The sequence below is a fragment of the Eurosta solidaginis genome, chromosome 2 (assembly GCF_040869045.1).
Source record: "Eurosta solidaginis isolate ZX-2024a chromosome 2, ASM4086904v1, whole genome shotgun sequence".
Taxonomy (NCBI): domain Eukaryota; kingdom Metazoa; phylum Arthropoda; class Insecta; order Diptera; family Tephritidae; genus Eurosta; species Eurosta solidaginis.
The window spans coordinates 143,886,588-143,906,896 of NC_090320.1; the positions used below are offsets into that span (position 1 = coordinate 143,886,588).

The 20,309-nt window shown below is 36.3% G+C and overlaps 1 protein-coding gene across 3 annotated transcripts in view; it reads left to right on the forward strand.

Moving 5' to 3' along the window:
• The window catches only part of LOC137240268 (MPN domain-containing protein CG4751), an 834,976-nt gene that overhangs the window by 393,772 nt on the left and 420,895 nt on the right, over window positions 1–20,309 (forward strand). For all 3 annotated transcript variants that reach the window (XM_067766305.1, XM_067766307.1, XM_067766306.1), the window contains one exon: window positions 15,714–16,071. In XM_067766305.1, the coding sequence (XP_067622406.1) occupies window positions 15,714–16,071 (358 nt within the window). The remainder of the gene's footprint in view (window positions 1–15,713; window positions 16,072–20,309) is intronic.

Below are 20,309 nucleotides of genomic sequence, written 5' to 3' on the forward strand. Positions count from 1 at the left end.
GAATGGACGTGATTTCGAGCAGCTGATGTATATTTAACACACAATGAGTAGGGCTGCGATGTGTGGGAGGTTGGAAAGGACGTGATTCCAAGCCACCCGCCCAAAGTAACTGGAGCAGGTAACAGATTTAGTTTAGCATGTGATTTTGAAACAGTTATGAGTTCAAGGCAGTGAGTATATATTTTTTTATACTGTAAAGTGTGTCGCAAGTATCAATACTATTGCAGTGATTATTGAAATCTTGACACAGACAACGAAGAGGTTCATGCATTTGAAAATTCGATCTACATGTATTTAAATATAGCGGTTGGAAATACCGAGAGGGCCTAAAAGGGACATTAAACATCACCTCGCCAAGCAGAAATGGACTGTTTATCATCCCCCTTAATAGTTTTACCATAAATAAAACGCCAAGCATCTCCCTACGGCTCTGTAGTGAAGGCAGCTGTAAAAGTTTTAACCGGCTGCAATAGGGAGGTAGGTTCCTTGATGGATCCCAGGGCAAATGATTTAAAGCAAAGAGCCAAAATTGCTTCTGGACCGATTCCAATTTTTCGCTATGAACCTGATAACGCGGGTTCCAGGTAATGGAAGCATATTCCAATATAGGTCTTACTAACGATAAAAAAAAGAGTTTTAGTGACATAGGGGTCATTGAATTCCTTTGACCACCTTTTTACGAAAACCAAAGTGCCTCTAGCCCTATTCACACACGATTCGATATGTAATTTGAAGTCCAGTTTAGGTCCATTATAACGCCAAGGTCAGTAAAGTTTGTGACTTGCTTAATGATATAATCGCCTATCATGTACTGATAGGAGAGTTTACAGATTATTTGCAGCAACACGGAATTCGTCGGGAGTTGTCGGTTCCATATACACCGCAACAAAATGGTTTCGCCGAACGTGCAAATCGCACTTTGGTTGAAATGGCGCGTTCAATGCTGGTTCATGCTGGCCTCAGCTCGAAGTTGTGGGCGGAAGCAGTTGCGACTGCAGCATATATTAGAAACAGGTGTCCATCAAAAGCTATTGGTAACAAAACCCCGTATGAAATTTGGAACGGAAGAAAACCTTATGTTGGTGATTTGCGCATATTTGGCTCAAAGGCTGTTGCTTTGAACAAAGTCCGTAAGGGAAAATTTGATGCTAAAGGTGAGAATTTGTTAATGATGGGTTATTCCATGGTATCGACTGTATAATGCTAAAACGCAGAAGGTAATTGAGAGTGGAGATGTTCTATTTAATGAGAATATGCAAAAAGAGGCAGCTAATGACAATTTCCAATTTTATATTGAGACCGCCGAATTTCAAAGTCCGAATCAAAAAGGAGAGAGCCAAGGTGAAGGTATTTCTGATGGTGTTGAAAGTGGGTGTGAAAATGTCCAAGAAGAAAATTTTGACACAGCGGAAGAAGACGAAAAAAGTGACGAAGGTAGTGGTACTCCAAAAATTGGTCCAGGTAGACCAAGACTTATTCGTGGTAATAGAGGTCGTCCCAAGAAACAGTATAATATTCTGAGTAGTGCAGTAAATGAAGATATTCCACAGACCTATGCAGAGGCTATTTCGAGCACAAAATGTGAAGAATGGAAGCAAGCAATGCAAGTTGAATTGACGGCACTTGAAAAAAATGGAACATGTACACAAGTTGAATTGCCACCAGGTGAGTCAATAATTGGTTCTAAATGGGTTTACACCATTAAGCAAGATAAGGACGGCAATATTGTAAGATATAAGGCGCGATTGGTAGCCAAAGGATGTTCTCAAAAATGGGGTGTAAATTATAATCAAACATTTGCGCCTGTATGTAGATTTGAAACCATTCGATTGATTTTTGCTCTCGCTGTAGAGCTAAAATTATATATGCATCAAATTGACGTGACCACGGCGTATCTTAATAGCGACTTACGAGATACTGTTTTTATCAAACAACCGGAAGGTTTTGTTTGCGGCGATAATCCTCGTAATGTGTTGAAACTGAATAAGGCCATATACGGTTTGAAACAGTCAGGAAGGGAGTGGAATGCGAAACTGGACACCACTCTGCGTGAGATCGGCTTTATTCCTTGCAACAATGAGCCCTGTTTATATCGACAACACGGAAATCAAAATTTGAATCTAATTTTGGTTTATGTAGATGACATTATCATCGCAAGTCAAACGAAAAAGACTTATTACATATTAAAAAAAATACTACTGAGAGATTCAAAAGCGTAGACGGTGGTCCTCTAAATTCGTTTTTGCGAATGGACATTCAACGTGAAGGTGAGCGTGATAATATAACGGTAAGCCAGACATATTATATAAAGGAACTGTTGAAACAGCATGGTATTGAGAGCGACACCGCTTGACGCTGGATATCAACTTGTGTGTAATAACGATACATGTAAGAAGGTAGATTTAAAGACTTATCAATTTTCGGTGGGTGCGTTGATGTGGCTAGGACTTACAACAAGACCTCATATTTTGCATTCAGTTGCGAAGCTTGCACAGCGTTGTACAAATCCACATATTGAGCATATGGCAGGAATGAAACATGTTTTGAGATATTTGGCCACAACAATCGACAAAAAGTTAACCTATGAAGCTACTGGAAAGGCTTTGATAGGTTATGTGGATGCTGACTGGGGTGGTGATCAGTCTGATCGCAAGTCATATACGGGTTACGTTTTTTGTTTAGCAAATGACCCAATTTCATGGAAGTCAGAAAAGCAGCACAGAGTAGCTCTTAGTAGCACGGAAGCGGAGTATATGGCGCTATCATCAGCATTCAAAGAAGCGATTCATTTGAGGAGATTAATCATAGAAATCGGATGTGGCGAAGAAAGTACACCAACAACAATTTTGAATGATAATCTTAGCGCTCAGCAACTAGCAAAGAATCCAGTACATCACGCACGTAGCAAGCACATAGATATCAGATATCATTTCATTAGAGAAATCATAAAGAAAGGCGATGTTTGTTTGAACTATCTTTCGACTGATTCTATGTTAGCAGATATTTTCACAAAAAATATGTCAAAAGGAAAACATTTACAATTTGTACAATCATTAAATTTAAAATAATTATTGTATTGAGGAAGGGTGTTAAAAAATGTGCCTATATACTTTGTACTTTCGTACTTGAATTACAATACTATAATTACATCTTAGTAAGCAATGTTTTTCCTGAATGACTTTTGTACAACATTAAAAAGATTTTTTCAGTCAATAAAATTCATTCACTGCGTTTAAACAAATCGTTTTTCATCAATTTTAATGGACTGTATTTTATTAAGTTTGTTATTTTTAATGTTATTTATGGTGTATTTAAAACACGGGACGATGCAAAGCATCGGTACACCTTTATTTATTTAATTTATCTTTATTTTAATGTATTCAGTTCATTAAGTATATTATTTTTAATTTTATTTATGGTGTATTTAAAACACGGGACGATGCAAAGCAAAGGTACACCGTTATTTATTTAATTTATCTTTATTTTAATGTATTCAATTTATTAAGTTTGTTATTTTTAATTTTATTTATGGTGTATTTGAAACACGGGACGATGCAAAGCATCGGTACACCTTTATTTATTTAATTTGTCTTTATTTTAATGTATTTAATTTTATTTATATTGTATTTAAAACACGGGACGATGCAAAGCATCGGTGCACCTCTATTTATTTAATTTGTGGCGAGCATAGGGAACTCTGAGGTTTCGCTCTAATGAGCCACCTCATCTTCTATTTGAAGACCCCTTTAAAAATGTGATGTGGAGGCGAGCACTGGGCTCTGAGGTATTGGCACCCCATCTTCTACTCGAAGAACCTCGATTTTAAATTAAAAACTAAAACTATGTCTTTAGAATATTTCATAAGCCGGATGAGAATTTCAGGCCTTATGAAACAGACGAAAAAAAAGTCATAATTTAAGTCGCTTACACAATGAGTATAAATAAATTTGGGCATTCCTCATTTGGTAATAGTCGGTCGAAAACGAAAACAATGCTAGACGGAAATAAAAGCCTTAATTTAAACAAGAAAAGAATAATTAACCTAGCTGCTCCTATAGAAGACGATGATGCCATTTTGAAAGTATTCTTTTTCGAAGAGTTAAATAAGATAAAAACTAAATTGGAACATCAAATACAATCCTGAATAATAGTATTGAAAATGATGTATCGATTCTTGAGGAATTAATAGATCGGCGAATAAAAAGTGAATGTGGGGAGGAATTAAGTAATATAAACAACTATTTATCTATTATTGAGGATTATTTATTGCGTTTCGTTGTGTTGAAACAACATCCTACGGAAAAAGATGTAGAAGTGCTAAAAATAAAGTTCCCTACTATAAAAGCATTAACAAAATGAATAACAAAAGAGCTACTGTGGAAGAATTACATAAACAAGCTAGAAAAAAATTTAAACGAAGACGTGTTATTATTAAAGGAATCGATGATTTATGGCAAGCTGACTTGGTGGTAATGACTCAGTATTCAAATAGCAATAATCATTATCAGTATATATTAACTGTAATCGATACAATTTCCAAAAAAGCATGGGCTGAAGCAGTTAGAGATAAAACTAAAGAAAATGTCACAAATGCAATGGCTAAGATTTTAAATTCAAGTAACCGAATACCGAAAAACCTGCAAACAGATGATGGAAAGGAATTTTATAATACTAACTTTAAGAGATTATTACAAACAAAAAATATAAATCATTATTCAACATTTTCATCATTAAAAGCATCTATAATAGAGCGATTCAATAGAACATTAAAAGGAATGATGTGGAAAGAATTTAGTTTTCGGGGAACTTATAATGGATTGATATCTATAAAAATTTAGACAATGATTATAATAATACTATTCACAGGACCATCAAAATGACTCCAAATGAGGTAAATTCCTCGAATGAACAACATTTATTGGACACTGCGTACAACAATTTAAAAGTTTTTCATAGACCAAAATTTAAAATTAATGATGAGGTTAGAATAAGTAAATATAAACATGTATTTAAAAAAGGGTATACACCAAATTGGACAACAGAAATTTTTAAAATAAAGTCAATTAAAAACACAACCCTACAACATATATACTTGAAGACTATCTAGGTAATACTACTAAGGGAGGATTTTATGAATATGAACTTTTGAAAAATAAACTCCCTCATGTATATTTAATTGAAAAAGTTTTGAAACGTCGAAGCAATAGAGTTTATGTTAAATGGTTAGGATTCTCTTCTGAACACAATTCCTGGGTGGAGGTCAATGATTTAAATTAATAAAGTAAATAAATAAACAAATAAATAGAAAAGTGTTTTAATAATTATTTCAGTTAAGTATTTAATGATAGCCTATCAACATGTCGATTACATTAACAATAAGTGGTAATTCATCTATACTGATTGCAAATTATTTCCCTCCCATAGAACTCAAACAAGATTATGTCTGTGGGTTAATCAGTTTTGACTCATATCATACAATTCCAAATGTGGACAAAGAAAACAATTTGTTTCACATTGGATCGAATGTTATTGAGATACCTGTTGGAACATATGAAATGGATGATACAGTTGAGACAATTACTAAAATATATGACCCTTCAAATCAAGGGTATATTGATATAAGCGCTAACCCTAATATATTTCGAACTGAAATTATGAGCTTTAGGGAAGAAGTAAATTTTGATAAAGAATGCTCAATTGGTCCATTACTAGGTTTCAGTAGAAGAGTACTGATGCCGGGGATTGTTCATTACTCCGACAATCCAGTGGATATAACAAAAATAAACACGATATCTGTTGAATGTAATATCATCAACGGATCATATATAAATGAACTATCTGTGCATACAATTCATCAGTTTTCGCTTAGAGTTAGTCCAGGATATAAAATCTCAGAAACACCTGCTAATGTTATATATTTACCGGTTAAGAAAAAAATAAATAAATGTAAGGCGCGATAACCTCCGAAGAGATCTAAGGCCGAGCTTCTTTTCCAATTTGCGTCGTGCTTTTCTTGATTTTCCCTACAAATTGGCCGGACGGGACCTACATGTTTTATGCCGACTCCGAACGGCATCTGCAAGGCAGATGAGTTTTCACTGAGAGCTTTTCATGGCAGAAATACACTCGGAGCGCTTGCCAAACACTGCCGAGGGGCGACCCCGCTTAGAAAAATTTTCTTCAAATTGAAAAACTTTATTTCTAAAATTTTGATGTTGCTTTGCCCGGGGTGCGAACCCAGGGCATACGGTGTGATAGGCGGAGCACGCTACCATCACACCACGGTGGCCGGGATTACCGGTTAATACACGTCAAATAAGCACTCTAGTTCTTAGAGTTGATGATCAAACTGGTAGCTTGGTTAATTTTCGTGGAGAGAAAATATCAATAAGACTGCATTTAAAACCTATCTAAAAAATTATAATTTTTAATAAAAAGCCACCACATACAGATTTTTTGAATAATTTTCAATCAGCCTCAAAAGTATTGGCTACAAAAACAAAAAATATACACTCTAAAGAAGTAAAATCTCCTGTTCAACATAAAATTGATTTAACCCCCGCGAATGAGGAGTTCCTAATAAGTCTAGGGTTTAGTTTAAAAATTAGTGATATAATAAACGTTTTGTCCAAACCCATATTTGATAATAGCATAATAAACAAGTAAGGAAGGCTAAGTTCGGGTGTAACCGAACATTACATACTCAGTTGAGAGCTGTGGAGACAAAGTAAGGGAAATCACCATGTTGTAAAAGGAACCTAGGGTAACCCTGGAATGTGTTCAAATGGAAGGTATCAAAGAGTATTTTAAGAGGAAGTGGGCCATAGATCTATAGATGGACGCCATTTAGGGATATCGCCATAAAGGTGGACCAGGCCTGACTCGAGAATTTGTTTATACGATATGGGTATCAAATGAAATGTGTTAATGATAATTTTAAAAGGGAGTGGGCCTAAGTTCTATAGGTGGACGTCTTTTCGAGATATCGCCATAAAGGTGGACCAGGGTGACTCTAGAATTTATTTTGTACGATATGGGTATCAAGTAAAAGGTATTAATGACTATTTTAAAAGAGCGTGGGCCTAAGTTCTATACATGTACGCCTTTTCGAGATATCGCCATAAAGATGGACCAGGGGTGACTCTAGAATTTGTTTGTACGATATGAGTATCAAATGAAAGGTGTTAATGAGTATTTTAAGAGGGCGTGGGCCTTAGTTCTATATGTGGACGCCTTTTCGAGATATCGCCATAAACGTGGACCAGGGGTGACTCTAGAATTTGTTTGTACTATATGCGTATCAAATGAAAGTTGTTAATGAGTATTTTAAAAGGGAGTGGCCTAAGTTCTATAGGTGGACGCATTTCGGAATATCGTTATAAAAGTGGACCTGGGTTGACTCTAGAATGCGTTTGTACAATATGGGTGTCAAACGAAAAGTGTAATAAGTGTTTTAAAAGGGAGTGGGCCTTTGTTCTATGGGTGGACGCCTTTTCGGGATATCGCCATAAACGTGGACCAGGGGTGAATCTAGAATGCGTTTGTAGAATATGGGTATCAAATGGAAGGTGCTAATGAGTATTTTAAAAGGGTGTGGGCCTTAGTTCTATATGTGGACGCCTTTTCGAGATATCGCCATAAAGGTGGACCAGGGGTTACTCAAGAATTTGTTTGTACGATATGGGTATCAAATGAAAGGTGTTAATGAGTATTTTAAAAGGGCGTGGGTCTTAGTTCTATAGGTGGACGCCTTTTCGAGATATCTCCATAAAGGTAGACCAGGGGTAACTCTAGAATTTGTTTGTACGATATGGGTATCAAATGAAAGGTGTTAATGAGTATTTTAAAAGGGAGTGGGCCTTAGTTCTATATGTGGATGCCCTTTCGAGATATCGCCATAAAGGTGGGCCAGTGGTGACTCTAGAATTTTTGTGTATGATATGGGTATCAAATGAAAGGTGTTAATGAGTATTTTAAAAGGGTGTGGGCCTTAGTTCTATAGGTGGACGCCTTTTCGAGATATCGCCATAAAGGTGGACCAGGGGTGACTCCAGAATTTGTTTGTACGATATGGGTATCAAATGAAAGGTGTTAATGAGTATTTTAAAAGGGCGTGGGCCTTAGTTCTATAGGTGGACGCCTTTTCGAGATATCGACATAAAGGTGGACCAGGGGTGACTCTAGAATTTGCTTATACGATATGGGTATCAAATGAAAGGTGTTAATGAGTATTTTAAAAGGGAGTGGGCCTTAGTTCTATATGTGGACGCCTTTTCGAGATATCGCCATAAAGGTAGACCAGGGGTGACTCCAGAATTTGTTTGTACGATATGGGTATCAAATGAAAGGTGTTAATGAGTATTTTAAAAGGGCGTGGGCCTTAGTTCTATAGGTGGACGCCTTTTCGAGATATCGACATAAAGGTGGACCAGGGGTGACTCTAGAATTTGTTTATACGATATGGGTATCAAATGAAAGGTGTTAATGAGTATTTTAAAAGGGAGTGGGCCTTAGTTCTATATGTGGACGCCTTTTCGAGATATCGACATAAAGGTGGGCCAGGGGTGACTATAGAATTTTTTGTACGATATGGGTATCAAATGAAAGGTGTTAATGAGTATTTTAAAAAGGCGTGGGCCTTAGTTCTAGAGGTGGACGCCTTTTCGAGATATCGACATGAAGGTGGACCAGGGGTGACTCTAGAATTTGTTTGTACGATATGGGTATCAAATGAAAGGTGTTAATGAGTATTTTAAAAAGGAGTGGGCCTTAGTTCTATATGTGGACGCCTTTTCAAGATATCGCCATAAACGTGGACCAGGGGTGACTCTAGAATGTGTTTGTACGATATGGGCATCAAATTAAAGGTATTAATGAGGGGTTTAAAAGGGAGTGGCCCCCAGTTGTATATGTGAAGGCGTTTTCGAGATATCTACCAAAATGTGGACCAGGTGATCCAGAACATCATCTGTCGGGTACCGCTAATTTATTTATATATGTAATACCACGTACAGTATTCCTTCCAAGATTCCAAGGGCTTTTGATTTCGCCCTGCAAAACTTTTACATTTTCTTCTACTTAATATGGTAGGTGTCACACCCAGTTTACCAAGTTTTTTTCTAAAGTTATATTTTGCGTCAATAGACCAATACAATTACCATGTTTCATTCCTTTTTTCGTATTTGGTATATAATTATGGCATTTTTTTAATTTTTCGTAATTTTCGATATCGAAAAAGTGGGCGTGGTCATAGTCGGATTTCGGCCATTTTTTACACCAATACAAAGTGAGTTCAGATAAGTACGTGAACTGAGTTTAGTAAAGATATATCGATTTTTGCTCAAGTTATCGTGTTAACGGCCGAGCGGAAGGACAGACGGTCGACTGTGTATAAAAACTGGGCGTGGCTTCAACCGATTTCGCCCTTCTTCACAGAAAACAGTTATCGTCCTAGGAGCTAAGCCTCTACCAAATTTCACAAGGATTGGTTAATTTTTGTTCGACTTATGGCATTAAAAGCATCCTAGACAAATTAAATGAAAAAGGGCGGAGCCACGCCCATTTTGAAATTGTCTTTTATTTTTGTATTTTGTTGCACCATATCATTACTGGAGTTGAATATTGGCATAATTTACTTATATGCTGTAAAGATATTAACTTTTCTTTTAAAATTTGAATAAAAAAAAATTTTTTTTTAAAAAGTGGGCGTGGTCGTTCTCCGATTTTGCTAATTTTTATTAAGCAGACATAAAGTAATAAGAGTAACGTTCCTGCCAAAATTTCATCATGATATCTTCAACGACTGCCAAATTACAGCTTGCAAAACTTCTAAATTACCTTCTTTTAAAAGTGGGCGGTGCCACGCCCATTGTCCAAAATTTTACTAGTTTTCTGTTCTGCGTCATAAGATCAACTCACCTACCAAGTTTCATCGATTAATGCGTATTTGGTAATGAATTATCGCACTTTTTCGATTTTTCGAAATTTTCGATATCGAAAAAGTGGGCGTGGTTATTGTCCGATATCGTTCAGTTTAAATAGAGATCTGAGATGAGTGCCCAGGAACCTACATACCAAATTTCATCAATATATCTCAAAATTTACTCAAGTTATCGTGTTAACGGACAGACGGACGGACGGTGCGCGGCGACCCACCTTAATGTTCTGTTTGCACGTATTAATACGCTTACGAGATACTCGCTAAGCTGTAGCACGTTTGCTTAAATGCCCTAAGCTTGTCTGCGCGAGCAATCCCTGACCTATCACAATTAAATAGCGGAATTTATTATAGAAAAAAAAAACTGGTTTTGAGAAGATGGAAAAGGGCATAAAGGAGAACTAAAAAGATTCACCCACTCTGACTCTAAGTCAATGTATGAGCAATTATGCATGTACATATATTTTCCTCCTATTTTTCTCGCTGCTAAATAATTCAACAAGTTAGCGGCGGATTAGGAGCGCAATTATTAATATATGTACATACATATGTGCATATATGTCTCTTGGTATGATATATTATATATTAGCACTCACCTGGTCACTCCGTTGCTCCGGTACCGTCGCTCTTGAGTACCTGTTGCTGAAACAAAAAGAACTCAAAAACATATATGCTTTACATACATTCCTCTTTTGAGCGTGATCGCTGCGCTCCATTAGCTATCATTTAACTCGTGATATTCTACACGGTGGACCTCAATGCATGCGGTCGGAAAGTGCTTAACGAAATTTGCAAAAAAAAAATAAAAAGGTGAAACTAAAAAAAAGAATCTATGCGTTTTGTGGCTGGTAATGCCCAACGGGGCTCAGGAACCGAAGTTTCTGCTTTTATCGATGGCTGGGCGGAGCACGGGACCAAAGCGCTACGGGTACCAAGCCAATCCAAAAAAAGGTAACAAAACGTTCGTGAAATTTATGATGCGATAGTGGTATACAAAAAAATTGTAAGGGCATAAACAAGCAGATCTCAGGATGAGATTTTGACCCTGCATACAGGCCAGAATTTGCCCAAGCCCCGGTTGATTACTTGGGCCTAAGCCATGTGCTTATGCACGAAAGTGCGAGGGAAGCAAATCCCAGTAATTATCCGCTAAAAAGTAGGAATTGCTGCTTAGTGGATAGTAAGGAGAGATACTGCAAGAATTTTTACAGCAGTTCTCCACGGAACGCGAAAACTTAAAAAGAAAATGGTATAGAAGAAACCCAAACGAAAATAATAAAAAAAAAAAAATGCAAAAGCAAAAATTAAATGAAGAAAAGTGTAAAAAAAAATATCGTAGAGTTTACCTACAAAAGTAATCTAACGCAAAAAGCAACTTGACTTTTGCTCAAATACCAAAGGAAGAAAGTTCTAAATTAGACATAAAAAAAAAAATAAAAGAAAGTGAGGTTTCGTACCCCTCTGTCCTATCCTAAGTGATAATTCAAGTGTACATACAATACAATAAATTATACAAACATCAACAAAAATCTTTCGAGCTGCCTTATTTGGGTTCCGGATCAATTTCCAATGTTTGATGTCCCTTGATGTTGTTGTAGTGGTGATGGTGGCGGGGGTTGTTACTGTAGTTGCAGTTGCCGCTGTCTATCGGGCGTCTGTCGCTTCTTTTGCCTCAAGGTTGTTGGGCTTTCTTCCAACTTAGGTTTCTTGGTGGTGGTGATAGCGTGGTAGAAGTTTTGTTTAGTCGTGTGGTACCTTTTGGTTTTGTCTTGTTTTACTGGAGCTGGGCGTATTTTCTTCAGGTTTGGTGGCATCAAATTACCATTAGGCTTGTGGCTTTGGTGAGATTTAGTTGGTGATGCTGTTTGGGTATGTGCTCCCGTGCTAAGCAAGTGGTGGTGTGCAGTGTGTGTAGTGTTTCCTTCGGTGATGCGATCTAAAAAAATATAACAAAACCAAAATGGAAAATCATTAGAAATAGCTCATAGTGAATTATTTTGCGCATGCGCATGCCACAAATCACATTTTCTTGTCTATTGTTTGTTTGCCCAAATATCCATAACCGCACAGCTGTGAGCCTATCTGGCGGCAAGGATTGGGGCAAATGAACCTTTTATTTGCCTTGCTTTAACGACGGGGCATGGAGAATCCCAGACCCCCGTTCGTAAGCCAAGGGAAATATCTATTGTCTACAGAAGCACAATTGTTTAAAACTTACCTTGTACTCAGGCAAGTCGCCGAGGTTACACAAATCTGGAGGAGATGTGTCCAGCAATCCCGTGAGACGCAAAACTTTGGTCTAAATTTCAATTTACTTTAAGGACTGCACTCGCAATATATTCGCGCACAACTTCTAGTTTGTTCCTTTTTTTTTTTTTTCAAAGAACAATCAAATATTTCCACTAACTACTTTAGCACTTCACTGCACAGTTTACTTTCAACTTTGGCCCGTTGTCTTGTTTCACCCCCTTTTATAGCCAATCCCGGCCTATAGACAGTCAAGTAAGAAATGAAAAATTTTCACCAACACTTATGCAACTTACTTTCGGCTTTCCCGTATTCACACGTACATGCTCACCCACACGCAAAAGGTAGCACACACTCGCACGTATACAGTAGCACCCACTCACATACTCATCCGCGCATAAACTTTCCCTACATGATGCCCACACTACTTAAACAATGTTGCCAGCACTTCTGCAACACTGTTGTGGGTAGTATGCGGTTGTGTGTACATGTTGCGTGCCACTTTCAGCCAGTGTGAAGGAAAGGCCTGCGCTACAGCCCTTTTGAATCTTATCTTATTTGACCTAATAAAGTTTTTAAGAAATAAAATAAAAAATTCAAAAGGTTTATAAGCTATAAAGCCTTTTAAAGTTACATTTTTAAACAAAAGTTTTATTTTTCTAAACATAAGCTGTCGCTATACTTTCAGTGTATTCGCGTTTGTTCATAATCCTCAGGCCCTCAAGTGTATAGCGTGTCGTTTCTCTCTTACAATTTTCGCGTTTATGAAATCAGCTGAATGTCTAGTTGTTAACATGCATATGTTACGATATTGCTATGGTTGTCTTTTCTTTTAAACGGTTTTATTTAGCTTGATTTGACAGGCCGGCCGGTACAAATTTTGTAATTAAAATTTAAGTAACTTCCCGATAACTACAAACTTGAAACTTGGAATAAAGTTCAGAACCCGATGACAATGCAATTATAAGAAGAAAAAAACTGCGATAGGTGGCGCATGGATCGAAATATTTCAAAAAATCGTGTTGGTGGTCCGATTTGGTTCATATCATAATACATATATCAATAGAAAGCGACCTATGAAGAAAAATCGCGGCCAGGCGGCGCAAGGATCGAGATATTCAAAAAAATCGTATTTGTGGTCCGATTTGGCTCATATTTGGAGCAAATATTATATATAGTCCGGTAGATGTGACATCAAAATACTTTGGTCGAGTAAAGTATTGAGGACTTAGATTGTAAAAAATTGACAGGAAAGAGTCCTTGAGTCACTAAATGAACTAAATAGAATTAGAAATAATAGGGAATTAAATAAACACTAAAAACTTGAAAATAAAATAATTAAAAAAAAAAATTAAATTAAACGGTTTTATTGAAAACAGTACATATTTACATTAAGTAATAATAATACTAAAAGCTAGAACTAATTAGGTAGGTCCTAGGTCCTAGTCATCGCACTCCTCATCAATCTAGGACGTTGATCAAACAATTAAATAAAAGCGTTGGACGCGTCAAATTTCTATTGATAGTCATACGTAAGACCAACTGAAGCTTAATCAGGTTATGCTACGAAATAAATTTCTAAAGAGAAAAATAAACTCCAAAAAGAAAAAACATAGGCATTTCAAAGTGGGATTTTTCAAAACTTGCCCCTAAGACCCAAAGAGGGGGGGGGGGGGGGGGGGGGGGGGGACATCAGAATTCGTTTTAGAGGTATGGTTCCTTCGGCAAAGTTTCTTATTTTGATCCCTAGAATATGATTTTCACCGAGCAATGGGCGATTTTTTTGCCTCCCCACAAATAGACCCGGCCTAATGTCTAATCACTTTATGCATAGTTTTGTGTTGTTCATTCGCTTATTAGCAAGCAAGAAGCGAAGATCGTTTGTGAGCAATGGTCGGCAAATAGTGAAACATGGGCAAAATTCGTTAAATGAGTTTTTGCATTATACTTATCCGATATTAACTTGCGTGGAATATCTCCAATATATTTAGACAGTTTATGACAGGGGGTCATAACTGACCGCGAAAAAGGATGTAGTGCTAGGTCAAAATCGTATCTTTTGTAGCTAGTTTTCAGCTCTTTTGCGCCTGCAAAGCCAGTGGAAAAGAATATGTCACGTAGTAGCCTACGGAGACCAGAAACGAATGAAGGGCAAGGATAGCTTCAGAATTGCGGCTATGTGACATAATTTGCTTATCAATAATATGCGTCAGTTGCTTATCAAATGTATCATAGTACTCCGTTTTCGATAAATTTCCCTGCCACAAGATACTTATTTTATTTTCACCAAAATGGTCTTTTAAAAGTATATATTTGATCCGTTCAACTTAATTAAAAAACTATCTAGGATTTTTCTTCAGCTATTTATAAAATATTTGGGTTTTAAAATTTTTTCAAAAATATGCCAATTTTGTTTTAAATTTTGAAGCATTCTGTTATTGTGGAACCCTATTCACTTTTTAGCAAAGATATGCTCCTTTTGTACGACTGTAATACTGTTTTCACACAGAAACTTAATGATCTCATTTCACCTGGTAATGAAATCGTAAATTTTTTGCTTTCACACAGAAGTAACTGCTCGATTAGTATGAAGGATGAGACAGACAATCATGGCGGAACGATACAAGGCGGGAGCATGGTGATATACCTACAAACAAAAAAAATTCCATGTACTTGTAAATTCGATGGACAAATGTCAAAATCGTACTGCGCCGGTAGTTGATGTATCAAATCAAATAAAAAAGGTTATAATCAGCTGTTCGATGCGGCCACCTTGTATCGTTCCGCCATGCAGACAATGACATTTGCTTTGACAAATGACATTTTTAAGCACTGAACACACCAAAAACTAAGAAGCGGAAACGGAAGCGGAACGCTACCAACAGAGTTGCATTGTGCTTTTGACTTCATTAGGCATTCGATTAGCTACTAATGAAATAATAATAGATTCGAATTTTGTAGGGAAGATTGAGCTCAATAAGCGTCTTAATGTAGAAAAATGCCTTTATTATTCAATAAGCCGTCTGTGTGAAAATAGTATAACATTTTAAAAGAAGAAATACGTCTATGGAGTTTGGTAATGATTGATGACGCGTGGCCCACGCGTTGCACCGCAATCCTTAATTTTATGCTTGAATATTTTATTTTACACTAAACTAAACGTTATTTTTGCAGTTTTCTAAAATTAATTTTTGTGAAGCACCCTGTTCCTGTTACCCTCTGAGTATGACATTTTTAAAAGTTTAATTAATTAGCTTTCAGTACAGTTTAAATCTCTAAATATCTTCAATAGTTCAAAAGTTATGATTTTTGCAAAGAAAAACTCGAAAGGCGACACTGGTGCTTGCTATTTTTTATTTTCTGTATTCCGCTTTTTCAACCATAACAAACGCAACAAAATGAAAATATCGAAATCAGTTGTTCAGTTTGGCGAGACTAACGCACTGAAATTTATTTTCATACACATAGATAAAACAAATTATTCATATCTTATTTCACCTAAACCTAAAACTTTTTTTTTTATGAACAGGCCAAAGACAATTATGAAGGTTTGAATGGTACCGCTCGAACAATTACTTTGCAAACGCTTATGCATGCAAATATTTTACAACCGGGCAAATCTTTAATGACTATAGATTATTTGGGACAAAAATTTGTTGGGGATTTGATGGCGGATGGAAAAATAAAGTCACAAGAAACAGAAACTCTTTTTCTAACACCAAGTGCTTGGGCGATGTATTGTAAGCGCATTATAAATCCTGAAAAGAAAAGTGGGTGTGGGTGGGCATCTGTTAAATATAAAGGAAAAAAATTGGATGCCTACAAAAACTCGTGGCTCCGCAAATGTGCTTTGCAAAGGGACGTCAGCATGGGTGATCTCGTCTCAGGTAAGCTTTAGATTTTTATTTATATTTATTCATATATCTATTATTATTACAGTCTATTGATAATTAAACCTTGCAGACGAAAATACTAATTGAACCGCATAAAAAGGCTTTACTTAAATTGAGTTACGTTTTCGTAGGAATTTAAGGACTACTGCATGGGTCTTCGATTGCCCTTTCGCATACGCAGTGAAAAAACAATTGTGCTATGTAATGAAAACCTCTGGACTCTGTAAAAATTAAATAGGCGAATACATTTATTGACTGTCTTGTGTAATGTTTAATATATAAACATGTAATACTGAGGCCGCCGTGGTGTGATGTTAGCGTCTGGGTTCACGCTCCGGGCAAACCAACATCAAAATTTTAAAAACAAGTTTTTTCAATTAGAAGAAAATTTTTCTAAGTGGGGCGCCCCATGAAAAGCTCTCAGTGAAAAGTGATCTGCCTTGCAGATGCCGTTCGGAGTTGGCATAAAAAAATTAGGTCCCGTCCCGCCACTTTGTAGGAAAAAATCAAGAGGAGCACGACGCAAAGTGGAAGAGAAGCTCGGCGTAAAATCTCTGCGGAGGTTATCGCGCCTTACATTTTTTTTTTTAATACTGCTATAACAATGCGCTGGCACTGAGTTTTGAATTCGAAATTAAAAAAAGAGTCTACAAAATGTTTGTGTGTGACAAGAAAAAATTAAAATTTAGTTACATTCCCTTATCGAAAAAAAAAATTATATATATCGGCTCTCTGATCTTTTTTTCTCATAACAAACTTCAATCAATTCTGCAATCATCCCCACTAATCCCGGAGTGGGCCGATTTTTTTTTATTTAATTAAAAAAAAAAAATTTAAATTTTTTTGTATTTTTTCCGAAAAGTACATTTAAAAACAAATTAAAAAAAAAAAGATTCCAAGCGGTCAATTTTTGAAAAAGTTATAGCATATTGAAAACAAAAACGGTGTCCAACTCAAAATAAGTTATGAATTAAAAAAAAAACGGTGTTTTTTTCAAAACGCTATAACTTTTTCAAAAATTGACCGTTTGGGATCTTTTTTTTTTTTTAAAAAAATTGTTTTTAAATGTACTTTTCGGAAAAAATACCAAACAATTTTTAAAGTTTTTTTTTTTTAATTAAGTGGGTGAACACGAAGCTGATATAAGAAAACAAAGACAAGCTACAGCATTATCACAACATGCAATAACAAATAACCATGTAGCTGACTTTAAAAATTCGGAAATAATAGATAGATAAAGAAAGGAAAAGATACACGTTAGAGAGCCTACGGGATAAGACAATAAACAAAAAAGAAGATACAGGCGAAATAGCCGCGGCATACCTTTTATTTTTATAGTTTTAGTTGATCATGACAAGTATACCTCTAACAATGGTATCAACAGTGTTTGTTTTTGAGTATTTTTGTTTAAGATTGTTTATATTTATTAATATAAGAATCAACCATTTTCAGTGTAAGTACATGTAAATATTTTCCAATTGTGGTAATTGATAATTAATGTTGTTTTGTAATTTTTTCCCAAATAAAAATCACAGTCTCGCGCCAGAAGATGCTAGGAAAATCTTAGCGAAACGTTATACTGCAAGGTGGAAAAACTTTGTTTTATTCGCACCCCACCTAAACTAGATCTAGAGATGCGGTCACGCCGATGAACAGCATATTTAATTGAAAATACCTCAGAATGTATGTAAAGTGAGCACCACACATAAGTAAAATCGTTAGGCATTGGAAGTCGTATGAGCCGAAGAATAGTGTGAGAATGCTATCATGAGAAGACACAGATGGAAGCGGCAGTCAGTAGTTATCAGGAGCCGTTGAAGTGCAGTTGTCGAAGCGAAGTTGCTACAAATACGTTGAAAACCGTCGGTCCTATACTATTCCTCAAGATTGAATTTAGTAATCATTAATTTACGTATTCACATACCTAAAACTCTCTTTCATTTTCATTAAAAAACATACACATTGTTATCACTAATATTAAATTTGTAATCGTTCAATGACAAATAAACACTAATCTTTTTACATTTGGAGGCTCAGCCGAAGCCAAAAATAATAAATATTCAAAGTCAATGAGAGTGCATTCTAAAAAGACCAGTGCGTCACATAATTATTACACGCGATCGCGCGCAAATCGAGCTCTGAGTAGAAAATTAGCGAATAACATGACTAAACAAAGTACAGAAAAAGTGAAAATGACCGGAGACGAAGACTCCGAAAATTGCTGTAAAGTTGATGGCGCACAGTTATCTGAGTTGGTACGATTACTAGCTGCAAAAATGGACGCGGATTGCAAAAGAGAGAGCAAAATGAATATTCCAATCGAATGCTTTCCTAAAATTGTACCCGAATTCGACGGCAAATCAATACGAGATCTTCGAAGCAAATGCAGATGCGTATGGATTGAATGATAAACAAAAATATCTTCAGGCGCGTAGTAGAATGTCGGGAACAGCACAGCTTTTACTTAAATCTGTCGCTGTAAGTGACTTTAAGCTCTCAAAACAGCGCTCTTAAGCGAATTCCAGGTTGAGTATAATAGCGCAGAAATTCATCGTCAACTGCGTGAAATGAAGAAGACAGAGTCAGAATCATTCCACGAATATGTGTTAAAGATAAAAAAAGTAGCAACATTGGGCAACGTTGATGACGACTCTGTAATTCGCTATAAAACGGATGGTTTAAAAGTAAAAGCAGAGTACAAAGTTATGTTATGCAAATGCAAGACATATGCAGAATTAAGAGAAAATTATGACATCATAGAATGAGCTGCGCGAACATCGTCAGAAGCTCTGTACAAAGCGAATAAGAAAACAGAAGCGGGCATTGATGTAAAAAATAAAGCGTTAACGAAAAGAGCACTGTTACAACTGTAGTGCATCTGATCATAAAAGAGCTGAATGCAAAAGAGAAACAAAGTGCTTTAAATGCAATAAAAGCGGAGACATAGCCAAAAATTGTAATGAGAAAGGGACAAACGAAAGTCCGCATGTAAACAAAATTGCAGATAAAAGACGTTTGAAAACAATTTTAAGAAACAACCAAAACTTTGAATGTTTAGTGGACACAGGACCAGATGTGACAATAATGAAAGAAAGCGCGTGCAAAAAATTGGAAAACGTAGTATTTACGAAGAGCAACTTAACGTTGTACGGTTTAGGTAACAACAAAGTAAAGCTTTATCATATTTCGTCGGTATAATTGAAGTTGGTATACTCAAAATAAAACAAACAGTATTTGTTATGCCAGACAGAGACATTGAATATGAAGTGTTATTGGGATTCGACTTTATGAAAAACTTCTCGTGTTCATCGGATGAAAGGGGGGATACTTTCAATGCCATAATTGGTAAAAATATTAGCAAAGAAGAGCCAGTCGCGATTTATGCAATTAATATTAATGAAGCGGAAATCGATGTGCTACCGCAATATGCTGAACAGATTACCAACATGGTGAAGTCGTATAACCCAAGTAGCAGCAACATACATAGTTGTCCGATTACACTCAACATAATCCCAGATTAATTGGTACCATTTCGCCATGCACCAATCAGATTGCCTCCTAGCCAACAAGAAGTTGTCTCGGCTCAGGTGAGTGAGTGGATCGAAAAGGGTACAGTGCGACCGTCTACCTCATAGTATGCCAGCAGAGTTGTGGTAGTAAAGAAAAAAGATGCATCGCACCGAATTTGTGTCGATTATCGTCAATTAAATAATATGGTACTGAAAGATAGTTTCCCCATGCCTGTTGTGGATGAGGTCATAGAAAAGCTGCAGAATGCAAAGTTCTTTTCGGTAATGGACCTTGAAAATGGATTTTTGAATGTCCCCTTCAGTGAAAGTAGTAAAAAATATACCGCCTTTGTTACGAAAGAAGGCTTATATGAATTTAATTTCGCACCGTTACGTGAATTAAATTTTTCAACCTCTAATTAACGAAAAAGTCATGGACGATATAGTAGTCTATATGTATGTAATGTGAGCACCACACATAAGTAAAAGCGTTAGGCATTGGAAGTCGTATGAGCCGAAGAGTATTGTGAGAATGCTATCATGAGAAAACACAGATGGGAGCGGCACCCAGTAGTTATCAGGAGTCGCTAAAGTGCAGTTGTCGAAGTGAAGTTGCTACAAATACGTTGAAAACCGTCGGTCCTATACTATTCCTCAAGATTGAATTTAGTAATCATTAATTTACGTATTCACATACCTAAAACTCTAATACTATGTTCAAAC